The following is a 26,068-nucleotide window of genomic DNA, read 5'->3' as shown; positions in this document are numbered from 1 at the left end:
ACAAAACTATTCTTAACAGTGGGACTCATTTTCCAATGAGTCTGAAAGCATCAAGCAGTCAGGTGACTTTTTTCTTCTTCTTTGTACCTTTCAACTTCTGGTTTTTCACGTTTTCTAGTATGAACATGTCTTGCTTTTATAACCAAGAGTATTTTTTTTTTAAATTATATGGCTGCTGCAGGAAACTGAATTGCTTCATGATGACAAGGTTTGGGGACGAGTACAGATGGAAACAGATGGCTCCCTCTGTTGTAGCACTCCCTGGTGACCTTTTCACAACCAGGGATTACCAGAGTACAGAGTGACCATGGCTTCTTCACCATGAAATTATACAAGACAGCAGGAACCTTACTGACAAACAGATGTGTTTTCCCTCCCAAGTAGTGCTTTTCTTAATGAAATGGTTGCTTAGAAACCAGACCATAATAATAACTTTTCTATATTTAGTCTATGAAATGATTCAGTTTGCAAAGTTATTAAGTCAGAGAATTCTAATTAGGTAGAACTGAAAGCGTCCATTATTCTTGTCTGGAAGTTCAGCAGTTAAATGGTTAAATCAGCAGCATCTCATCCAGCATGTGTCTCTCCAGATGCTCCTCATAACAGGGGACCCACCAGGAAAATGACAGCTCCTGCTCCACTCTGAACTGTGCCACTCTGTTGTGGCCCAGTGGCGTCTGCTCTCGCCAGCAATCTGCATTAGAAGCCATTCCGTGTGATGTTTATTAGTCTGCTGAGAAGAGCAGTTAGGTCAGTGGGTCAAAAACTGTGTGTGAAAAAATGAAAATAAGCTCAGTTTACAATAAGCTCAGCAAAACAGCAGTGTGAAAAGAAGCCAGGAGTGAAGATGGTTTAGGATGGCAGAACTTAAAAAACTCTGATGTGCTACTACTGACAATAAAGAGATCTTAATCTATACTGTATTTGTTGGGTAATTAAAACAAGTATTTTAGTCAGGCATGGTGGTAAATACCTATAATCCCAGGAAAGATGATGGAGAATTCTAGTTGACTCTGTTCTGCATAGTGAAACTCTGCCTAAATCAAACATCTCAAATTCAAACTAATTAAAATCTAGGGAAAGTGGCTCTCTGCTTTCCATTAATGAGATCATTCTGTTTAATACAGCTGTCATAGAGTAACACATTCAAAAGAACCTAAGACCATTAAAGAATTGAAAGTGCAGAGGAAGGGCAGAGTAACATTTGAGGAGAAAGGCAGAACTCTTAAGGTGTGAACTCGGCAAGAGATCCTGCATTTGCCCTGAGGACATTTGCCTGAAATTGAGCCATGGATAAGTTGCAGAAATGAAAATTTGGAGCAATTTCAAGTGAGATTAAACAACAGATACCTTCTACTCCTCAATTTAGACCCCCAGGTCAGTCAGCAGTGTTGTGCAGTGCCCTGCGCTGTGCTTCACCCCTGAATTTCTGGGGTGTAGAGAGAGGAGGAGCAAGAGTTGAAGGCTAGCCTGGGCTCTATAGCAAGACACTGTTTAAAAAAAAGTATTGTGGTTTTATGCATGTGTGAACCATAACATAAAATTTGACATTTGAGCATTTTAAACAATTTATTGACACTAATTATTTTATCATATCATATAGCTGTTACCACCACTATTGAAACTTTCATTCTCCAAAACAGAAGCTCTCCTGCTGATCATTACAGTAACACCACATTTCTCCATACTAATCCTTTTTTTTGTTGATAAAAGCACATTTAATTAATTAATTTATTTATTTTTACTTTTTTTGTATACACTTTATTTTTTTTGTTTGTTTATTTTTTTTTAGTTGTTGAAAAAAAAATTTCCACCTCCTCCCCGTTTCCCATTTCCCTCCCCCTCCTCGCACACATCGCCCCCTCCCTCTGCTCCCCTCCCCCTCTCGAGAATGAAGAGCAGTTCAGATTCCCTGCCCTGCGGGAAGTCCAAGGTCCTCCCATTTCTATCCAGGACCAGGAAGGTGAGCATCCAAACAGGCTAGGCTCCCACAAAGCCAGTTCAGGTATTAGGATCGAAACCTAGTGCCATTGACCTTGGCTTCTTATCGGCCTTCATTGTCCGCCACGTTCAGAAAGTCCGGTTTCATCCCTTGCTAATTCAGTCCCCGTCCAGCTGGTCTTGCTGAGCTCCCAATAGATCAGTTCCACTGTCACAGTGGGTGGGTGGGTGCACCCCTCGTGGTCCTGACTTCCTTGCTCATGTTCTCCCTCCTTCTGTTCCTCATTTGGATCTTAAGAGGTCAGTCCGGTGCTCCAATTTGGGTCTCTGTCTCTGTCTCGATCCATCGCCAGATGAAGGTTCTAAGGTGATATGCAAGATATTCATCAGTATGGCTATAGGATAGGGTTATTTCAGGTTCCCTCTCCTCAGTTGCTCAAGGTACTAGCTGGGGACATCTGCCTGGATACGTGTGAGCCCCTCTAGAGTCAAGTCTCTTGCCAATCCTAAGATGGCTCCCTTAATTAGGATATATATTTCTCTGTAAGTGACACACTCATCCATACTAATTCTTGAAGCCAGTAATTAGCACACAGTCACAGCCAAACACAAGAAAACAAGGTCCCATAAGACTTCAGATATTAGATTTGTTGCTCACACACATCAAGAAGTAACTCTGCTTACTGTATTTATAAAGAAATACAGAGGGCTGGAGAGATGGCTCAGAGGTTAAGAGCATTGCCTGCTCTTCCAAAGGTCCTGAGTTCAATTCCCAGCAACCACATGGTGGCTCACAACCATCTGTAATGAGGTCTGGTGCCCTCTTCTGACCTGCAGGCATACACACAGAAAGAATTGTATACATAGTAAATAAATAAGTATTAAAAAAAAAAAAAGAAATACAGAATAGCTGGGCGATGGCGGCGCATGCCTTTAATCCCAGCACTCGGAAGGCAGAGGCAGGTGGATCTCTGTGAGTTCGAGACCAGCCTGGTCTACAGAGCTAGTTCCAGGACAGGCTCCAAGCCACAGAGAAACCCTGTCTCGAAAAAAAACCAAAAAAAGGAAAAAAAAAAAAGAAATACAGAATAAACTTGACAATAACTTTAAGAAGTAAGAAATAAAAGACAAAAAAAATCAAATTGATTTTTTTAAAAGGAACATCTAAAAATAAAAAGTAGAATAACTGAAAATTCAGGTGGGAGAGTTTTGCAGCAGACACAGCCAGGAAGAGAATTAATGATCCAGGAGGTTAAAAAAAAATTACAGTGAATGAGCATAAAACCGGTATCTCCAGGCAGAGAAATCAGGAAGAAAACTGAAAAGACTTGATCTCCTTAGCTTTAATTAAAATGCAAAGTATACTTAACAACAGAAGATGTCCTAGGAAAATGGTAAACATAAGTCTATTTATACAGGAGATGGATCTGTAGTTGCCCAGGACTCGGGATGGGAAGGAAAAGTGATTAATGAGTGGGCAGCTTCCATTTGGGGCTATGAAAATGTTCCCGAACTAAGAGTGCTAATGGTTGCACAGCTCTGGGAGTCTCCTGAAACCCCTGAGTTCCGCACTTTAGAATGACAGTTTCCTGATACATGAATTATATCACACTGAACCTGCTTCTTTTAGCAAAAGGCAGGTAAGCAGTTAATATCTTTATCATGTAAAAAGTTACTATATATCAATAAGAAAAATATCTAGTAGATAAAAAACGTAGTGGACAATTTGTTTGTTTGTTTGTTTGCTTGTTTTTTTTGAGTCCTGGTTTCTCTGTGTAATAGCCCTGACTATTCTGGAACTTGTTTTGTAGACCAGGCTAGCCTTGAACTCACAGAGATCTGCCTGCTTCTGCCTCCCAAATGCTGGGATTAAAGGTGTGCGCCTCCACAGGCAACTTTTCAATGGGACTTCTGTTCTGGTTAAGTATGATGACACAGACTTCCTTGGTAAGAAAATGAATTAGAACATTTGAAATGCAGCTTTGATATTTGTAGCCATTAGGTGAGTTGTTTCTCTTTGCGGAATTTGTCTGAAGGTCTAAATGGGACCTTGATCCTACAGCTGTGGAAGCTTTGTGATGAACTTTGGAGGAGTACACTGTTTTGTTATTTATTTGTTCGTTTTTTTGTTTTTTATTGTTTCTTTTCAGGAGGGTTACACTTAGTTGAGAACTTAATGGATGGGTTTGTTTGTTTTGTGGAGTGTTTCATGTTTGTTTAGTTGCTTGGTTGGGGTTTTGCTTGTTTTGTTTGAGGCCATCTGTCCCAGGCTGGCCTCAAAACTCACTATGTAGCCAAGTGCTTGGAACCTAGGGCCTTGTGCATGCATGCTAGGCAAGCATTCTGCCACTGAGTTACATGTTACCAGCCCCTTTTCTATTTAGTTTAGTTCATTTTTTATTTGTTTGTTTTGAGACAAGCCTAGGCTACCTCCATCTCCATCAAACAAGGATAACTTTGAACTTCTGATCCTCCTGCCTCCACCTTCTGAGTGCTGGGATTACAAACTGTACCACCTGGCCCAGTTTCATGCAATGCTGGGGCTGGAACTCAGGGCTTCATGCCAGCACTTGCCAACTGTGCTACATCCCCGGCTGGTAGTGCTTTTTGTAACAATTCATCTGTCTGTCTTCAAGAAGCCCTGCCTTCATTTTACATCCTTTCTACCCTTCTCTTTTCCTCCCCTCTTCTTGAATCCTTATGACACACAAGACATACATTATAACCCACAGTGTCTTGTGATCATCAACTAATCTGTCTCTAGAGAAGCACTGCTGACTATATTTGTATCACGAAATAACATGCCCAGTAGTATTCTGTGGATATGTGAATGAGACCTGCCCCGCCTTATGTTAACACTGTCTCTCAAATATGGCTTCAGATTACTTCTGCATATACATGTTACTGGGGGTTTTTTGTGTTTTTTTTGTTTGTTTTTTAAATTAACCATTTACCTCCTTTTTTGTTGTTGCAATACTGGGCATTAAGCCTAGAGCCTCACAGATGTTAGGCAAGCTCTCAGCCATGGAGTTATATCTCTGGCCCTTTTTAACTTTGTGGGTGTATGGTCTGTGTGTTTGTGCAAATGGATGTGGACTTGTGGGTGGTACACATGTATGTGTGTGCATGTATGTGTGAACGTGCTTATGGAGGCCTGAGGTTGACATTGAGTGTCTTTTTTGACTCCCCACCACCTTATTTGTTGGCAGGCTCTCCTGTTGAACCTTTAACTTGCTGTTTCAGCCAGTCTCGCTAACCACATTGCTTTCCTGTCTTAGCTTCCCCATCTGAGATTACGGTGGGCTGCCACATCCACCCCCATCTTCCACGTGAGCCATCTCCCCAGCGCTCTTTTTATCTTTTATTAGGAGATGTGGTCTCACTAAGTCGCCCAGGCAGGCCTTGTACTTGTGGTCCGACTGCCGTGGACAGCCTCTCAAGTTGCAGTGGCCACAGGCCGCCACCACCAGACCTGGATCCATCTGTTTTTTGTTGTTTTAAGATTTACTTATTTTACATGAGTGTTTTGTTTGTGTGTGGGTATGTGTCTTTGTGTCACATGTGTGCCTGGTGCCTATAGAGGTCAGAAAAGGCCATTGGATCGTCTGGAGGTCAAGTTATAGACTGTTGCAAGCTACAGTGTCGGCACTAGGAATTGAACTGGGGTCATCCTAAAGAATAACAAGTGCTCATAAGCCCTGAGCCATCTCTGAGCCCTCAACATTTTTTTTTTAATGCAACCAATTTTTAAGAATTTATTTATTTATTTTTGGTTTTTTGAGACAAGGTTTCGCTGTGTAATAATAGCCTCGGTTGTCTTGGAACTCACTATGTAGGCCAGACTGGCTTTGAATTCACAGAGATCCTCCTGCCTCTGCCTCCTGAATGCTGGGATTAAAGGCACTGGTCACCACCTTGGGCTTTAAATTTTTATTTATTTTTAATTTTCTGTATATGTATGAATGCCTACATGTATGTGTATTATGTACCATGTATATGCTTGGTGCCCTGAGGAGCCAGAAGAGGGCATTGGATCCTTTGGAACTGGAGATACAGGTGGTTGTGAGCTGCCTGATGTGTGTGCTGGGAATCAAATCTGTGTTCTTTATAAGAGCAGCAAATACTCTTAACATTACAGCCATCTTGCCAGACTATTGCAGGATATTTGATCAAGCTATGAACCCCCAAATTATGTTATTTACAGGAAAAACCTGTTTCTAGTTCTGGTGTGTCTCAGTCCTAGCACACACCTTTAATCCAAGAGTTTTCTGTTTGTTGTAAATAGGATTAAATAAAAACAACATTCCAAAGGTCAAGAGGTAGAGAGTAAGAGGGAATGAGAAGGATGGATAAAGAGATCCACAGGACCAAAAAAAAAAGAGATCCACAGGAAGTAGAAGGGAGGAACATTGAGTTGGAAGAGTTTTGTTTGAGCTGGCATAAGAGAAAGCTCTGTCTTTCTAGGATGCTGGTGGAGGAGGAAGCTTCAGGGTGCTTTCTATGCCTCTGAGCTAGCAGGTTTTCACCCCAGCATCTGGCTCCCAAGTCTTTATTGATTAAGTAGATTGACAGAGATTTAGTTAAAAACAACATTAAAGGGCGATGGTGGCGCACGCCTTTAATCCCAGCACTCGGGAGGCAGAGGCAGGCGGATCTCTGTGAGTTCGAGACCAGCCTGGTCTACAAGAGCTAGTTCCAGGACAGGCTCCAAAAAAACCACAGAGAAACCCTGTCTCGAAAAACCAAAAAAAAAAAAAAAAAACCATTAAACCCTTAAACTAAAATTTTAAAGAATTTTTTGTTTGTTTGCTTGTTTTTGAGACAGGGTTTCTTTGTGTAGCACCGGCAATCCTGGAACTCACTCTCTAGATCAGGCTGTCCTCGAATTCAGAGATCTGCCTGCCTCTGCCTCCCAAGGTACTGGTATTAAAGGCATGTGCCACCACTGCCCGGCTGGCTAATTATTTTTTTATGTCAACTATTCAATAAATATACTTATATTCAGGTTTTATTTTTTTAAATTTATTTATTAAAAATTTCTGCCTCCTCCCCGCCACCGCCTCCCATTTTCCTCCCCCTTCCCCAATCAAGTCCCCCTCCCTTGTCAGCCCAAAGAGCAATCAGGGTTCCCTGCCCTGTGGGAAGTCCAAGGACCACCCACCTCCGTCCAGGTCTAGTAAGGTGAGCATCCAAACTGCCTAGGCTCCCAAAAAGCCAGTATGTGCAGTAGGATCAAAATCCCATTGCCATTGTTCTTGAGTTCTCAGTAGTCCTCATTGTCCGCTATGATCAGCGAGTCCGGTTTTATCCCATGCTTTTTCAGATCCAGGCCAGCTGGCCTTGGTGAGTTCCCAATAGAACATCCCCATTGTCTCAGTGTGTGGGTGCACCCCTTGTGGTCCTGAGTTCCTTGCTCGTGCTCTCTCTCCTTCTGCTCCTGATTTGGACCTTGAGATTTCAGTCTGGTGCTCCAATGTGGGTCTCTGTCTCTGTCTCCTTTCATCACCTGATGAAGGTTAATATTCAGGAGGGTGCCTATATGTTTTTCTTTGGGTTCACCTTCTTATTTAGCTTCTCTTATATTCAGGTTTTAAACATTAGAATTTGAGTCTTTGTTTTTGTTTTTTAAGTCAGGATCTCATTGTAGCCCAGGCTGGTCTAAAGCTGATCTAGCCCAAGCTGGCCTCAAACTTTTGACCCTCCTGCCTTAACCTCCCAAACCATGAGATCACAGGTGTCTATCAGTAAAGCCAGGAAATTTTGTTTTACTTTATACTTCTTTGTCGTGTTTAAATCTTTTACAGTTCCTGCCATATTATCACTGTGGGAGGGAATCAAGTTTTTGTCTATAGAAACAAAGATATATATAAATGTGTGTATATATATATATATATACTTATATATATACACATATATTTATATATGTGTATATTTATATATGTATATATACACATATATGTATTTATATATATACACACATATATATTTAAAGTATGTGGGTGTTTTGCCTAAATGTGTGCTATGAACCATTTGTGTGCAGTGCCCTTAGAGGCCAGAAGAGGGCATTGTATCTCCTGGGACTGGAGTCAGACAACTGTAGCTGTGGGTCTGGGAATCAAACCTAGATCCTCTAGGAGAGCAACTAGTGCTCTTAACTGCTGAGTCTTCTTTCTAGCACCTAAAGTTAAGTTTTAATGGTTCTCCTTTCTCCTCTGCTTACAGATGTCATATTCTGCTTGCCTTTTGCTGTGCCTTTAATTGAACCCAGGGCCTCACACATGCTAAGCAAATATTCTACCTCTAAGCCACACTGTCAGCTCTGTATACATCTTATTATAAGTTGGACTTACTTCAGGATTGAAATCTGTAGTAAGTAACTCTGTGGTTACCCCTGAGGTTATAGGCAGTGTCCTTGTGTGTGTGTTTAGGAGAGAAGATTCTGCCAGGGGCTAGCAGTAGCCCTGCCTAGTCTCTGATGCTGCTGCAGTTATGAGCCTGCATGTCATGGCTGCTGCTGTTGCAGGGATCACTTTCTCCAAGCCAGTTCTAGCCTGGAGTGCCTGTCACCAGTGCTCGTCCAATCATCTCATTAGAACATCTCTAGGTGTAATTAAGGAAAGGGGACACTTTAAGAAACCCTTCTGTCCTGTCTGTCACTGGCTGGAGCAAGTAGAAGATGAGCCCCATCTTGCCAGAGCTTTAGGCCAAGTGACTTCCTCAGTCAGCTGTGCCGATTCAGCAGCTTCTCTGTAGGCTGGAGGTAAAATGCCATTGGGAACCCAAGGCTCAGGTTGGCCGCTCCTGTCTTGACTGCCTGGCTTGAAGTTTGCAGGACGTGTAGAAAGGGTTTTATTTCTTACCTGGCCTCTTCCCTGAAGTTGACTCAAGAGTGAATCAGCTCAAGTTTCCTGCAGCATCAGGAGCCACCTGTGCCTTTTACCAGTAAATGTCTCTTTTGGTGCGTTTTCACTCTGTGAAAGCTATGTGAAGAGAATTTAATGAACTATAGAAATGATCCCTGAAAATAGTCTCAGGAGAATTAAATGAATGACATCTTTATTTCTCACTCATGATCAGCTGAAATGCAAGTTGCTTTGAATACACAGAGCAGTGATTACCTTCAAAGCTGTGCCCTCCTTCCCTCGTTCCTTCCCTTTCGGTTTCAATCAGTACATTAGGGCTTCTTTGTTTATACATAGCACACACTTGAGCATCATCATGTTCTTGACAGTTTCCTTCTTTCCCTCCTTCCCCCTCCTTCCCTTCCTCTTTCCTTCTTTCTTTCCTCCCTCCCTCCCTCCTTCCCTTCCTGCCTTTCTTCCTTCCTTCGTGTGTGTGTGTGTGTGTGTGTGTGTGTGTGAGACTGAGAGAGAATTGTGTGTGTGCATGATATGTGTGAGCACCTTTGTGTTGTTGTATACACACTTGTGTGCACCACAATGCTCATGTTCCAGTAGGAGGTCAACTTCAGCTGTCAGTCCTGGATTTCCACCGTGTTTGAGTTGGTGTTATGATTCATGGCATGGGACCCGTGGTAGGTGGGAGACTGACAGATACACCATGCAGAGAGAGAGCTTGGGCATAGGGTTTATTTAGTGGATATTGGGAAGGGTATAAGGTATTTGGGTAAGAGGGTTATGGAGGGGAGAGAGAAAGAGAGAGATGGAGGGACAGAGAAAGGGAAGAAAGAGGAAGAAAGGGAAGGGTGAGGCAGAGACTGCCTCTTCAGAAGAAGGACTGACAGAAAGAGAGAGGGTAGATGAGAGAAGCAAGATCAGCTTGCCTAGGTGGCAAATGGGGGCAATTGAGGGTGGGCAGAGCTTGTCTCTTAAAAGGACAGGGTACCCAGGTGACAGGGAAGGCCAGCAGAAGTATAACAGTTGGTCTCTGTTGATCCATTTCACCCCGGGAGCACTAGGATTACAGATGTCCACTACCTTAGCCAGCATCACATGACTTCTGAGGATTCAAACCTGAGTCCTCACACTTCCATAGTGAGCACTGTGCCCACTGAGCGGTCTCTACAGCCCTCTTGATGATTGTCTGGATGTCTGCTCTCTTAGTGCTTCTCTCTGAACTCACCCGTATGTTCTTGCTTGGTAGAGGTAGCCCTGACAAGGCAGATTGTGTACTTTGCAGTTCAGTCTTTGTATTTGGGCCTGTTGTGGGCTGCAGGAGTTTGAGTAGCTGGTTAAAGAGAGACTGAAGCCCTCACTTTCCATGTCCCTTTTATGTGACTTGCTGTCACATAAAAATTTATAAATTTTGTTAACATCACTATCTCCCTTTTTCACAAGCTAAATAATATTCCAAGTGGGAAAAGGTAGTCCCCAGGGAGCCCAGCTGGACCCAGTGAGTGTGTACTTGGATACAGAGTGTAAGATGCTTCTCCTTATGAACCTCCGAGTCCTTCAGAAAGCACCTGTCCTGGAAGGAGGCTAATGTCACCTGAACTTGAAAGTGTGAGGTTTGTTGTCTCTAGGGTTAGAGTGCTCATGAGCTTGTGCTGGTCTGGTAGTTATCTCACCCTGGGCACTGCTGCCAGGTGGTCTGTGGTGGGGCAGAGCAACCGAGTGTAGAGGATGACAGCTCTGCTCTCAGCTCTTGTTCTTCACTGTCTCCCTCAGTAAAAAATTAGAAATGATAATGGGGTCTTCTTTACATGATTGTCTAGTGCACTAATAGCACGGATGCATATGCAGTGCTTGGTGTATGCAGTTGTATGCAACACACTCACTGTGCCTTAGTAGATTGCTCTTAGTTTTTTATGAGCAATATTTCCTGGGATGGGGGAGTGCTCGTTTGGTAAAGCACATCCTGCACAAGTGTGAGGCCCTGAGATTGATCTCACACGAAGACCAGATATGAGCATGCACACTGGTGATCCCACTGCTGGGGAGGCAGAGGCAGGGGCTCTTCGGGGCTCACTGCCCTGGGGAGGCAGAGGCGGGGGCTCTCCGGGGCTCGGGAGGCAGAGGCGGAGGCTCACTGCCCAGGGGAGGCAGAGGCGGGGGCTCTCCGGAGCTCACTAGCCTGGGGAGGCAGAGATGGGGGGCTCTCCGGGGCTCACTAGCTTGGGGAGGCAGAGACGGGAACTCTCTGGAGCTCACTAGCCTGGGGAGGCAGAGACGGGCGCTCTCTGGGGCTCACTGCTCTGGGGAGGCAGAGACGGGGGCTCTCTGGGGCTCACTGCTCTGGGGAGGCAGAGACGGGGGCTCTCTGGGGGCTCACTAGTCAGTCTAGTTGATTGATAAGGTCACTGTGAGATCTTGTCTCAGAAAGTAAAGCAGATGGTGACTAAGGAAAGCACCTCGTGTTGATTTCTGACTCTCACGCGCAGGCGCGTACAGAGCAATTTCACGATCAAGGTCACACCTGTGTTCCCAGCACTCAAGAGTGGATAGGATCAGAAGGTCAAGTGCTGCCTAGGCACCACATGAGTTCAAGACTAGCTGGGCTACATGAGGCTCTGTCTTGCCTCAAAACATTAGAAGGAAGGGTGGTTTAATAATCAGAATGCAGGTTAAATGTGTATAAAATTATCAAAGAACAAATTCATTAAGTGTTTAAAAAAGGAAAAATAGTGTAATTTTACATTCAAGGGATTTCAATAAGTGTGGTTGTCTGTAAACGGGTTATTCACACGTTTTTACTTTTTCCTCTCCAAAATGGAAATTAGGACACCATTTAAACAGATTCCTCAGTGTTACCTTAGTGTATGAATTATTACTTGAATCCTTATTAAAGGGCTTGCTGAGATAGTTCAGTGGGTAAACACACTTGCTGCAAAACCTGATGATCTGAGTTCAATCTGCAAAACCCACCTAGTGGAAGTAACTCTAACAAGCTGTCCTATGATTTCCACATGCTGTCCATGACATGCTTGTGTGTGCACATACACACACACACACACACACACACACACACACAAGGAAGTGTGAAAAATTCAAGAGGTAGCTGCCCTATATTCATACAGATGTTCAGCAGTTGGCCATCAAGGCTCCTTAGTGTAACCCTGCTTTTCCTCAAACTTGAGTAACACTCACTCATCCTGAATCTGTAGGAACTTGTTGGAACCTGTCTGTAATTAGTACAACTTTGGAGCCTTGGAGTAACTGAACATCATATGGGCATGCTAGATGTTGTCATTCACTGTAATTACAAAGACAACCGCTATCCAGTTGAGTTCTCCACACTTCCTTGATATAATAACCAGATTCCCCAGTTTGTGCAATTTCCTGGAATCTTAGTGTAGTGTTGAAATTATCCTTAGCTTCTATCTTAATGAGAACCCCATGTAACAGCCAACACATCTTGCTGAGGCACAACCTCCTCCTCCTGATGTGGTCTCCCTTGAGCCTCAAAAGAGGCCAATACATATGGTGATGTAGAAGGATCTTTGTGTCTTATGTTCTCTCTTCTCTTCGCTTCTCTTCTCTTCTCTTCTCTTCTCTTCTCTTCTCTTCTCTTTTATCAGGCTAGCTTTGAACTTTGTTACATAACCCAGGCTAGCCTTGTATTTAGGAGCCTCCTGTCTACCTCCCAAATGCTGGAGCTATCAGAGTAACTCAGCTGACCACTTCCCCTCAACTATTTTTTTTTTTTTTTGTTTTTCGAGACAGGGTTTCTCTGTGGCTTTGGAGCCTGTCCTGGAATTAGCTCTGTAGACCAGGCTGGTCTCGAACTCACAGAGATCCGCCTGCCTCTGCCTTCCGAGTGCTGGGATTAAAGGCGTGCACCACCATTGCCCGGCTTTCCCCTCAACTATTATTCTTTGTTCTTTCAAATTAGAACTTGCCTTACAAACACATATTTTCTTGTTTTTCTAGTTTTCTAAATAAATTTGTTAATTATGTTGAACACAGTTCTTTGTTGTTGCTGTTATTACTTGGCCAAAAGTAATTTCCCTCAGGTGCCTAGGCTTGTCTGTAATTCGTTATGCATCTTGGGCTGTCCTTGAACTTGAAAGTCCTGCTGCAGCCTTCTTAGTGCTGGGGTCACTGGCCTGTGATTATGCCAAGTATTTGAACACAGTTTTTTGCCCTATCTTTATCCCACTTTATCTTTGAAGGCCTAGAGATCATTTCCACCTCCCTGTTTGTTTTTTCTTTGAGGAAGGCTCTCACTGTGTAGTCCGGGCTTGTTTAAGACTTATCATCCTCCTGCATCTGTCTTCTGGGTGCTGGAATTATAAATGTGTATCACCACTTGGTTTCCCTCTCTTTCTTTAAAATAGTTTCTTCTAATAATGACCTCCCCAGTTCTAGATAAAATGCTTATATAGATCTTTCTAGATGAAGAAAAATGGGGATTATCTACTCTTTTAATTATTATTTTAGTATTTTACATGTATGAGTATTTTGCTTACTGTATTAGTCTGTGTACCACTTGTATGCAGTGCCTGTAAAGGCCAGAAGAGGGTGTTAGACTCCCTGAAACTGGAGTTACAGACAGTTGCAAACAGCCTGTGGGTGCTGGGAATTGAACCCAGGTGCCCTGGAAGAGCAACCAGTGCTCTTAATCACTGAGCTGTCTCTCCATCCCTGTCTACTCATTTTCTTTCCTTTTTTTGGATTTTCGAGACAGGGTTTCTCTCTGCAACTCTGGCTGTCTTGGAACTCACTCTGTAGAGTAGGCTAAGCTCTCACTCACAGAGATCCACCTGCCTCTGCCTCCCCAGTGCTGGGATTAACGGTGTGAACCACTACTGCCTGGCTATCTATCTATTCATTTTCTATACTTTAGATGTGGGCTGAGTACAAATGCAGCTACATTCACACCTAACTGGTTCTCCTAATATTTTCCCTTGTGGTTTTTTGTGTTATTTGTTTGTTTGTTTGTTTGTTTTTTGAGACAGAGTCTTATATAATCTACACAGGACTCAGATTCACTATGTAGTGGAGTATAGCCTTAAATTTAGGATCCTTCTGCCTCTACCTCCCAAGCATTAGGGTTGCATGTGCATGCTACCACATACAGCTATTTCCTTTTTTAAAAACTCCTAATATTTAGATTCTTCTTAGCTTTTTGTTTGTTTGTTTGTTTGGTTGGTTGTTTTTTTAAGTCAGGATTTCTCTGTGTAACAGCCCTGACTTCCCTGGAACTCGATTTATAGACAAGACATGTGCCACCGCTGTTTTTTTGTTTGTTTGTTTTGTTTTTGAGAGATTTGGTTTTTTTTCTGTATGTGTGAGTGTTTTGCCCACATATATGTACATGCACTTAGTGTGTACTTGTCCACAGAGGCCAGAAAAGGGTGCTAGATCCCCTGGAACTGATGTTATGATTGTAAGTTGCTGTTTGAGCACTGGGAACAGAACCTGGGTCTTTTCCAAGATTAACACAATCCCTTAATCACTGGGGCATCTGTTGAGCCCCCCCCCCCCGCATTCTAATTTTTGACTATATCTTGGGCAGTGTTTGCTGCTGACTGTGTGGTGTCTGTCAGTGAGCCAAGCTCAATGATCAGCCTGTCTCCTATATTTGCTTCCTTTTCTAAGTACTTCGTGACTAAATTTATCCAAATGACCCAGCAGCCCTGCCAAACACATATTGTTCTGCTCCATTTTCAGCCTATTTCTCCATATTTCAGACTTGTCTCGGTCTCCTTTTCCTCATTGGTGGACTTACGCCTTTCCTTCCCTTCCCTCAACTCTCCCCTTCTTCGCCCTCCCCCTTCCTTCCCCTCTCCTCTCTTCATTGCCACTTGAGTGAGATTTAAGGACGATGAAAACATAGATCTTATGGTTATTATGCCACATTTGGTCACAAATGTAGCTTAGACTTCCATGTCTATTCTAGGACTATTTGATAAGTGTGTGTTTCCTCTGTTTTAAGTACAGTTGAATTCTGAACACACTGTTCTAAATCTTAGCTTTCGCTTAATAATGGAGCTTGGAATTGATTTCATAACAGCTCTTAAAAAGCTGCTGCTTCATTTTTGTGGGGGAGGGGTACGTCGGATTTCACTGGATGAATGACTGTGATTTAACCAGCTCTCTATTCATGAACAGTTAATTTGATTTGAGTCATTTCTATAATAAATAGTGCTACAGCAATGCTTTTACGCATAATAATTATCTACTTGTACTGATGTGTGTGTTAGAATAAATCCTTAGAGTAGAATTTTTGACTTAATGAAGAATTTAAATTGTTTTTAAACTAGTAGGCCATTTTCTCAAGATTGCAAGACATTCTATGAAATATGAAATACTTGACTTTTTCCTCATTTAGCTCACTGATAGGAAGTCATTTTCTCTTACACTGCAGGGGCAGCCAAAGCCTGTTTGGAGCTGAAACTCTGCCCTTGGCAGTGTACTTTGCTTAACATTTGAGATATGCCAGGCAATTTTATCCTGTTTTTATCTATTCAAAGATCTACAAAAAGAAGATATGAAATAGTTTTTTTAGGTTTCATTTTAGATTTATTGGGCACTTGGGAGAGGGGTGAAGGAGAATGAGAAGTTCAAGGTCATCCTCAGCCTGGGCTATGTGAGAAAGAAAAGAAAAGGAAAGAAGAACCAAAGAAATTTATCTTTATGTAATACATAAAAATATAAAGGTGCCAGGTGTGGGTATACAGGCCTTTAATCCTAGTACTTTGGGAGGCAGTTTGAGGCCAGTTTGGCCTCCATAGTGAGTTGCAGGCCAGCCAGGACTGTGTAATAAAATCCTGTTGTCATTGTTGTCATCGTCATCTTCTTGTTCTTTTTTGGGTTTTCAAGACAGACTTTCTCTGTGTAGTCCGTGCTGTGTGTACCTGGCTGAAATCCTGTCTTAAAAAGAGAAAGAGATAGCAGAGTGGTGGTGGCGCCTGCCTTTAATCCCAGCACTCAGGAGGCAGAGGCAGGTGGATCTCTGGGAGTTGGTCTATAAGAGCTAGTGCCAGGACAGGCTTCAAAGCTACAGAGAAACCCTATCTCGAAGAAGAGAGAGGGAGGGAGGGAGGGAGGGAGGGAGGGAGGGAGGGAGGGAAGAGAGAGAGAGAGAGAGAGAGAGAGAGAGAGAGAGAGAGAGAGAGAGAGAGAGAAAAGAAAAATTGAGGGCCAGATAGTTTAGTGGGTAAAGGCACCTGCTACCTGCTGCCAAGGTCAGTGACCTGAGTTTAAACCCTGGGACCAACATGATTTAAGGAGAGAACCAACTCCTAAAAGTTGTCCGCTGACCTAAACATACTCACCATGACACATGTACACACACATCCATAAATAAATATAATAAAAATTTAAGTTGTCTATGTTCATGGTGCACTATATGATGTTTCAACACATGTAGATAATAATTTTCTAAGATACTATATTTAATTATTTTAGAGTTCATCTATATGAAGTGTACAATTTAAGATAGAGATGTAGAAAATGGCCCTGGGGTCAATCCCCAGCACTAGAAAAAACAAACAAACAATCTGTACACACAAGAAATTAGAATTTGTTGAGCAGTGGTGGCGCACACCTTTAATCCCAGCACTTGGGAGGCAGAGGCAGGTGGATCTCTGTGAGTTCAAGGCCAGCCTGGTCTACAAGAGCGAGTTTCGCGGACAGCTAGTGCAGAGAAACATTGCCTCAGGGGTTGGGGGTGGGGAGAAAGAGACAAAGAAATAAAAGGAATAGAGTTTGGTAGTATGTTGTTATAATCAAGCATTGGGGAAACTGAGGCAGAAGGATCAGAAGTTCAGTAGCCTGACCTAAATTGTGAGACTCTTCCTTAAATCAATAGTAACAACAGTTACCACCAAGGGCTGGGATTTAGACATGTATCACCATACCCAGCTATTGTTTTCAAAGATTAAAAAAGGTGTGTGTGTGTGTATGTGTGTGTGTGTGTATGGTGATGGTCTTAGAGTCCAAAGTCATTAGATCCCCTGGAATTGGAGGAACTGAATTCATGTCCTCTGCAAGAGCCATTGACCCATCTCTCCAGTCCCAAACAATTTTTTAAAATGTGTACAATTAAGTAGTTTTTATTATAGTCATAGGATGTGTACCATTTTGACAGTTAGTTTTAGAACGTTTTAAATCACTCCAGAAAGACTCTGTCCAGTAGTAGTTATCATTCCTATCCAACTCTCACAGTCTTGGGCCACCGTTACATCTACTTTCTGTGTGTAGATTGGCCTAATCTGAATAGCACATGTAAAAGGTGCCACACAATCTGTGTGGTTTGTGTTCCTTTTACAGTCTTGTTTGCAGAAGCACCTAAGGAGTTTGAGGAATATGTAGTTTTCCAAATTGAGCAAGTATTTTGTGTAGTTGTTATCTGCCCAGGGAAAGCGAGTTTTGAAGTCAGGATGGCTTAGCAGGCTCCTGGGATAGATCCAGTCAGCATCACCATTCAGAGCTATCCATCTTTATGATAATATGAGCTGAGCCTCCCCCCCCTGCACCTGCTGAAAGGCTCTACAGATCATTTGGCAACATGCTAAGGGATCATGTGGAGGTCACTGCTTTGATCAAATAGATTTCTCCTTTGTAATCTAAGTCTGGTAGGGGGGGGCATGTGCAAATAGTTACTTTGCAAAGTTAGTGTTTTATTACAAGATGTTCTTTGAGTAAGAGTTTCCCTGCTGAGCCAGTTCCCCGTGTCCTGTGTTGTACCCAAGCATGGAACAGAGTGTGGTTCAGCTTCACCTCTTTGTGTGTCTTATTGGCTACATAGCACCCCAGCTGCAGCCATCTCCTATGAAGAGCAGAAGGCACCTTGATGGATTATTTGGATCCTGCTGCTAGAGGGATTGATTGGTGTGTCATGTTTTCTTGAAACCTGTGATAACCCAGAAGTTGCCACATTTTCAAATTACAAAGGAAATTACTAAATGGAAGGGCAAAGGTCATGTGTAGGTTATAATACAACCCCAGCATGACAAAGTTAGAAAAACTTACAAGTACTAATCACCAAAAACTAAATTAACCTAACTAAACACAGGCTCTTCACCTTGTATGTGCTTCTTCTTGCTATCTGCCGAGTAAGGCTGGCACTTCCTTAATGCCCCAGATAAACTCTAAGGCAACAGCTGCATTCTGGAAGAAAAACTTCAAGTGACAGTCAGACAGCCCTTGGTAGTTGTCTGAGGAGTGGCCTAGAAGGAAGATAAACTTGGCCAGTGAACCCAGGGCTGTAGGAAGTGGGGCTGTGCTTAGCCATTGGCGCCCTTTTGTGGAAGAGTAGGAGTAGTTAATGCTGCCTGGTGGAACTTCACCTTCAGCATTATAGGAAGAGAAAAGAAAAAAAAAAAAAAGAATCTCAAAGGAGGCGTCCCAGTAAGGGTTTCTATTGCTGCAATGAAACACCATGACCAAAGCAAGTTGGGGAGGGAAGGGTTTATTTGGCTTATGCTTCTACATCACAGTTCATCATTGAAGGAGGCCAGGATAGGAACTCAAACCGACAGGAACTTAAACCGGACAGGAACCTGGAGTCAGGAGCTGCTGCAGAAGCCATGGAGGGTGCTGCTTACTGGCTTGCTCCCTATGACTTGCTCAGCCTGCTTTCTTATAGAACCCAGGACCCCCCGCCCACGGATGGTGCCACCCACAATGAACTGAACCCTTTCCCGGCAATCACTAATTAAGAAAATGCCCTCAGCTGATCTTAATGAGGCATTTTTCTCAATTGACGTTCCTTCTCAAGTCATTCTAGCCTGCATCAGGTTGACATAAACCTAGCCAGCACAGAAGGTATTTTAGAATTCCTTTGTTTGAAGAATTAGAAAAAAAGAAGGAAGGAAGGAAGGAAGGAAGGAAGGAAGGAAGGAAGGAAGGAAGGAAGGAAGGAGAGGGAGGGAGGGAGGGAGGGAAGGAAGGAAGGAAGGAAGGAAGGAAGGAAGGAAGGAAGGAAGGAGAGGGAGGGAGGGAGGGAAGGAAGGAAGGAAGGAGGAAGGGAAGATGGAAGGAAGGAAGAAAAAGAAACTGACAAACATAAAATAGTGTTTATTAGCTTATGTATCCAAAATAAGTAGGTAAGTAGGAGCCCTTAGACCTGGAAGCTCAGGATCAATCAGGGTTTTTCTCTTTCCCTCCTCCCTTAGCTTGGCTCTATTTTGGTATCTTGCTGGGTGGGTTTTTATCTTCATAGTGGCCACCGGAAACTCCAGGACACTAATTTAAACAAAGGGGTGGCGGCTACCTTTTCATGGAGCTCCAACCTGGGTTCTGGGACCTAACCTCCTTGCCCATTCCTGAATGAATCATTATGGTTGGGATGGGGCAGAGTTTTGTAATTTGCCACCCTGGGGTATAATTCCCACCCAGAGGGAGGCAGGTGTGTTATTGGCACACTTGACTAGGGAATGGGAAAGGGGAACTACCGATTCCCAAAGGAACCTCAGGGTGGTTCCAGGAGAGAGTAGATGATGTGCACAGCCACACATCTGAGCGTGTTTAGCCAGGATACTATGTCTGAGGAAGTAAATCACTTTTCTGCTACAGACTAGAGAGAGAGAGAGAGAAATGAACAAGGCAGGAGAGACACCAGGGTAAGATGGCTTCAGGAATGCTAGATATCAGAGTTTTATGCAGCAAACCCCATTTTCCCCATTGTTCGTGACAAAGTAATGACTCTGTTCCTACAAGGAAAGAGTCCACTGGATCTGAGTGTGAGCCCCTGGATAAAAGTAGCTGTGGTGAAAAAAAAAAAAAAAAAAAAAAAAAAAAAAAAAAAAAAAAAAAAAAAAAAAAAAAAAAAAAAAAAAGTAGCTGTGGTGATGGCTCGCAGGCCACCAGTGATAGCGAGCTGGCTGGGGTTGCAGCTGCCCCGTGCCAGTTCACCTTTCTTTGAGGTTTTTCCAGAATTTTGACGCTATTTCCCTTCTCTTTCTTAGTAAACAATTCATTTACATTTTCCTTAAGCTAGAATATCCCCTGATTCTACCTGGGACCCCAAAGACTTCTCCATCCGCTTACACAACAGAGTGGACTGCATCTCTTCCTGCTGCAGCCTGAAGCTCTGCATGAGCAGAGCTGCTGCTTGTGTGAGGTGTGAGCCCACATGTAGGGGCTTCCTAGGCTCCTTGGAAACAGGGGTGAGGGGGAAGATAGACAAGAGGCTGGGAAGGCAGGTGCAGCCCTCAGCAGGTGCAGTGACAACAGTGGACGTGAATGTAAATGAGACTAGAATCACAGCCTATACTACAGAAAATAATATGCGCACATTCCTGAAGGTAGTCAGATTAAACAACAGAGTGGCAAATCTAAATGAAAATACTGTAGATCCTCTAGTGTTGCTTATGCTTACTCCCTCCCTGTCCTCTATGAATTTCGGGATTTCTATCATGATTATTTTTGAGCCATTGTAGCTGCCGCCGCCACCACCATTACCACTTCCTCTTCCTTCTTTTCCTCCTGCTTTTCCTCCTGCTTTCCTTTATGGCTTTTGGAACAGTTTCACTTAGCAGCCCAGGCTGCCTTGAGATCTGGTATATGTAGCCCAGACTGGCCTCTGAGTACTATGGTCCTTCTGAGTACTATGATTACAAGCATAAGCCACCACATGTGGCTCCTCGAGCCATTTTTACTCATTCATTCATTGAGTCATTGAGCAAATACTTATTGAACACCTACTGTGTGCTGGCCCGTTTCTAGGGGATACAGTGGACAATAAAACAAAATCCTTGGCTTCGTGCAGTTTGCATTCTAAGGAAAAGAACAAACAATCCGTAAGGGCTTATGCGAGCTGAACAGCACCGTGTGCTAAGAAGAAAATAAGCCAGGCAAGAAGGGTCAAGTGCTAGTGGAAGGAGGCTGCCACTTAATGTTTAAAAACAGGATATGTGCTAGGCGGTCTGGAGCAAGCTGGCAGCCTTCCCCAAGGAGAAGCCCCTGCTGTAACAGAGGAGGTGAGGCCCAGATACAGGGGCAGAAGCAGATTGCTGTACTAAAAATCTAAAAAACAGCCAGTCGGTGATGGCATACACTGTAAATCACAGCACTCGGGAGGCAGGCAGATCTCTGTGAGTTCGAGGCCAGCCTAGTCTACAAAATAAGTTCCAGGACAGCCAGGGCTATACAGAGAAACCCTGTCTAGAGAAACAAAACACAAAAAATAAATAAATAAATAAACAAACAAACAAAACAACAACAACAAAACCCCAAAACAACTAGGTGGGCAGAATTGCTCAGGATAAGTGAGCAAAGGATAGCATGTTCAAAGGCCTCCTTGGTTCTTGGATCATGGAGAGAGGGTAGGGCAAGAGGGAGCGTATACAGGGAAGGGGAAAAGGGAAGCCCATTGAGAGGTCAGGGCAGAATGAAGGGGCCTGATGTGCGTGTTAAACAGTTGTTCCCACTGTGGTAAGGAATAAGGACAGAAGCGGACAGAGCAATTAAAAGGTTGCTGAGAAAAAGCAGACCTGACATTGAGGACCTGAGAGGTTGAGGTAAAAGCAGGGAGACATCCAAAACATGTGCAGCCCTCGTTTCCTGGCTGGGGTGAATGTGGAGCTGGGCTCCGATGTGATTGCATTCTTGTTCGTACATACTGTGGAGGCCTACTATGGATGGGGGACGGGATCCAGGAAATGAGCTGTAAGCTGAGATCTAATGCCTGTCATGAAAATGTTTCCTTAGGAACAATGCTCTCACAGTTACAGTTTTACAAGGGACATCACACTGTATTGAAGAGCTGTAGCAAAGGCATGGAGCACTGCTGAGCTTTGGGCTGACGGTCATGGAGCATTTCCAGTCATCTGACTTTAGAATCCTAAAATCTGGAGAAGCCTGGTGGTTCCTTGCTGCTGTGCAAATCCAGCCATGACTTGTAGTGATCTAGCCTATACTGGATTTTCCATAGCCCAGAGATCATAGAATGTCAGTGGCAGTACATTAGAGCCCAGCCTAGGATTAGCAAGTCCAGGAATTTGGATGCCTAGTCACCACCTTCCACTTACAGAGAGCAGCTGTGACCTTAAGAGCTACAGTGTAGGTGTCTTTGTGTGGGCTGGTGAAATGGCTCAGAGTAAACCTGATGGCCTGAGTCCAATACCCAGGATGCAGGTGAAAGGACAGAACTGGCTTTTGCAGCTCATCCTCTGATCTACACACACACACATGCACGCACACGCACACTCACACATTAATAAATGTAAAAATAAATAAATCTTCGTATTTCCCCCATCACATGCATGATATCTAGATTTACTTGCCTTTCTGTCCTAAATAATGAGTTCTGTCTTTCTGTTTTGGACCCCAGGGGTTGCCCTTCTCTCAGATGTGTACCCTGAAGAAATCTTGGTTGACCTGTTGGCCAAATTCGATAGTGGCAAAGAGAAGCACACTCCAGAGACCAGAATGAAAGTTGGAGAGGTTCTGATGCGAATTGTCAGAGCATTAGGTGAGTTTTTTGTTTGTTTTTCATCTCATCCTCTGAAACAAAGCAGTGTGGTTTTAAAATCTTTGTGTACTGGAGGGCTCATCCTACTAGCAGATCAGGGGTAGTGACGGACTGTTTAGGGATTGTGCACATATTGAGCAAGTAAAACTGTGAGAAGATTGTTTATTTTCCTATAGCTGCTTAGTTTCCCTCCCCAAGAGCTGTTTCCCTGGGGTCTGTGTGATTAGAATGGGCTCTTGATTGGAAACCAGGCTGGCCTAAGATACACTGAACAGTTCAGGCAGGCCTCCATCTCACAGTCTGCCCCCTCACCCCACCATGTCCAACAAGTCCTTTAGACAGGCTGTTGTTAGACCCAGGAGGAATGAAATGTGACTCAGACCTTCAGCAGTTTGTCAGCATTCCTTCGCCAGTGAATGGTAGTGCTAGAACTGAACCACCCTGAAGGAGTTGCTCCCTGCCTACAAACTGAGAGTTGTGATTGTCTCGTGGGCTGTGGATGTGGCTTTCCTGGATTCAAATACTGAGCTGCTTCTAGCTGGTTGAGTGATCATGGGAATGTTTCTTTGCTTTTTGGTGCTTTAGTGTTCACATGTATAAAGAGGATATTCATACTAAATAAGGTCATATTTTGAATAATAAAATTAAAGGGAATCAACTGGACCTAGTGGTACATAACTGGAATCCCGGCTACTTAAGAGCCTGAGGTGGAGGATCACAGTTCAAGTTCTGCCTGGTTTACAGAATGAGTTCAAGAACAACCTGGGTAACTTAGTGAAACCCTATTTCAGGAGTTAAAAGAGGGATGGGGAATGTAGCTCAGTGGTAGAGTGCTTGCCTAAACTGTATGAGGGCTTGGGTTTAACCTCCAGTACTGCAAAAAACAGCCAAAATCAGAAACATAAGGGGACACTGGAGAGGCGGCTCAACCCACATCAAGCAGCCAGGTCATTTTCTGCGATGAGAGATAAAGGATGGGCTTACTGGAGAGAGGCTCTGCTCCTCTGCAGGTATCTGTAGTTAACCACGTTTCCCAGGCAGCCCTGTCATTTCAAGGCAAATCCCATGAATTCTGACAGCTCTTCTCCCTGCACCTCACTTTTCTGAGTTTCCAGCCTCGAGCACAGTCATAGCTTTAGTTTGCTTGTTTGGGTTTTTTTGAGACTCTCTCTATGTAGTCCTGGAATTCATTCTGCAGACCAAGCTGGCCTCAGACTCACAGAGATGCACCTGCCTTGGCCTCCCAAGTTCTGGGGTCCTGGCTAATCACAGCTTTAACTATCTCATTCACATCCTGGTGCAGCATCCATAATCTGAAAATTTAGACTCCCCAAATGGTCCAAAATCTGAACTTTTTGAATACTTCTTATGATGTCATAACTAGAAAATTCCATACTACAAAACTTTGTTTTATTCAAAAAACATTTTAAGTAAAATTACTTTCAGTTTATGCATACAAATGGTATACAAAACAAAAATGAATTTTGTGTTTATACTTATACATATCCAGATATTACAAAGGTCAGAAAATTATGAAATCTGAAAGACTCTGGTCCTCAGCTTCTTGGATGAGGTGCAGTCCCCTGTGCCAGTGTGCTGGGTGCATAGAGCAAACCACTTAAAGTTCTTTCAAGGGAAATAGGGCTTATTCATATGGCACAAGCAGTGTTCTTATTTTGCTAGTGTTGTGGAGGTCCGTGTGAGCACCAGTGTGATGACGCTTGCCTAATGCACACCCCAGTTGCATTCAGGGCCTTGCTCCTTCTTACCCTCAGCAGTGTGTAGTGGTGTGAAAGGAGCTAGGATTCAGTACAATGCCCCTCTCTTGGCCTCATCCCCTAGCACCTAGCTGTACAGGGTGGTGGTGGGAGAACTCAACAAGAGTTCATTTCTCCTTCTGTTTTAAAACTTGGACTGGATGTGGTGGCAGAGGCAGGCAGATCTCTGTGAGTTCAGGACCAGCCTGGTCCATATATTAAGTTCCAGGTTATCAAGGGCTATATATTGGCACCTATCTCAAAAATCAAAGCAAAACAAGCAAAAACAAAACAAAAACCCCTCAAGGTATTCTATATAACTAGCAATGTTTATAGTACACTAATATCAAGAGTACAATTTTATGACATTCAGTTTACTTAACTACTATTCAAATTGGAAATGAACCCCCAAAACTTCCTTTTGCCCTTTCTAGTCTGTGCCTGCCCCAGAGATAAGCAATCTTCTGAATTGTTTTTTTATCATTTTCAGTTTACTTTGATTGGTTTCTTTTTTGTTTTGTTTTTGTTTTTCGAGACAGGGTTTCTCTGTAGCTTTGGAGCCTGTCCTGGAACTAGCTCTTATAGCCCAGGCTGGCCTCGAACTCACAGAGATCCACTCGCCTCTGCCTCCCAAGTGCTGGGATTAAAGGTGTACACCATCACCGCCCAGCCACAGCAACTTCTTACCTCTGCAAAATACTCAGACTGAAAAAAGGGCCAACCTCCTGTCTCCTCCCTCTTTATATTCTCTCTCTGCTGAGCCATATCACTTCCTCTCTGTCTGTACAGACCTCTAGACCTCTATGGTTAGCTAATGGCTAGCTCCACTCTCTGATCTTCCAGCAAGCTTTATTTGTTAGAGTACACACAAGATATCACTGCATTTCCCCTTTTTTGTCTAAAATAAGAAAGAAGGTTATAACTAATATAAGAAAAACTATGTACAATAAGTACAATATATATGCTATATACAGGCAACAAATATATCAGCAATGTCTAGTTCATTAGCAGTTGACAGATTCAGAAAAAATACACCATGTCTCTCCTATCTTGGTGAGTCCTAAAGGTTGTCTTTAATTCACTTTATTCTAACTTATATTTTTATGTCTTTTAAATTTATACACTTTTACACCTCTTTAGTGAATTTCTTTTCTGAATCTGGTGATAAGGAAAACTATAACTATAAAGTCTTCAACTCTGTCACAGACCAAAGAAGGAAATAATATTGCCTGAGTAAATGGGAAGTGCAAGCAAGCAACTTCCAAAAATTATGAGAAATGACAGAAAAAGCTGGCTGCCTGGACAGTCACCCATGGTTTCTCTGCAACATTGGGGCATCCATCTTCAGCCTATAAGCCTAGCATGTCTGACTGACTTTTTGTGAAGCAGGATATTCTGAAGGGCTATCTTACCTTGTCTTGGCAAAATTTGACAGAGGCAGGTGGATCTCTGTGAATTTGAGGCTACCCTGGTCTACAAAGTGAGTTCCAGGACAACCAGAGCTGTTACACAGAGAAATCCTATCTTGAAAAACCAATGGGAGAAAATAGATTCAATAATCTACCCTTATATCCTATCATATCTCCCTTTTTTCTTTTCAAAACAAGAACTCTGAATCTAATCTCCTTTGTTCAGCTCTTTTCCTAACCATAACCATTAACAACTTGTAACCAACCACCCTAAATGATGGCAATTATCCATAACCCATTGAATGACCAAAACCTACCCACTCTATCTCTTGGGAATGTGGGCATCAAGTACTTAAATTTACTTCCTGCAATCTGGGGGTGATAGCATCTTTAGGGGATGCTGAAAAGAAAAATTTGGGTTAATGGTCAAGTCCTGGAAGAGATAGCTGTATCATTTCTTGTCCAGTCTCTGCATAATGGGAGAGTGAAGGATTTTGTCTCAAGTTCTGGCTAGAGTAGTCTGAGGCTGGAAAAATCTCAGCTAGTCACCTCAAAGTTGCCCTTTAGATGATGTTTGTCAGCTTAGTGGTGTTATCATAGTTCTGGAGGAATCATTGTGGGTCCCCATTCTCTTTTTGG

General features: G+C 43.2%; 1 protein-coding gene across 1 annotated transcript in view; it reads left to right on the top strand.

The window, feature by feature from the left end:
* The window catches only part of Tango6 (transport and golgi organization 6 homolog), a 168,962-nt gene that overhangs the window by 83,506 nt on the left and 59,388 nt on the right, over positions 1-26,068 (top strand). The window contains exon 15 of the mRNA XM_075977101.1: positions 22,123-22,263. Coding sequence (XP_075833216.1) covers positions 22,123-22,263 — 141 coding nt within the window. The remainder of the gene's footprint in view (positions 1-22,122; positions 22,264-26,068) is intronic.

This window comes from Microtus pennsylvanicus, chromosome 6 (assembly GCF_037038515.1).
Source record: "Microtus pennsylvanicus isolate mMicPen1 chromosome 6, mMicPen1.hap1, whole genome shotgun sequence".
NCBI classification, from domain to species: Eukaryota; Metazoa; Chordata; class Mammalia; order Rodentia; family Cricetidae; genus Microtus; species Microtus pennsylvanicus.
This window is presented reverse-complemented; position numbering and strand designations above follow the sequence as displayed.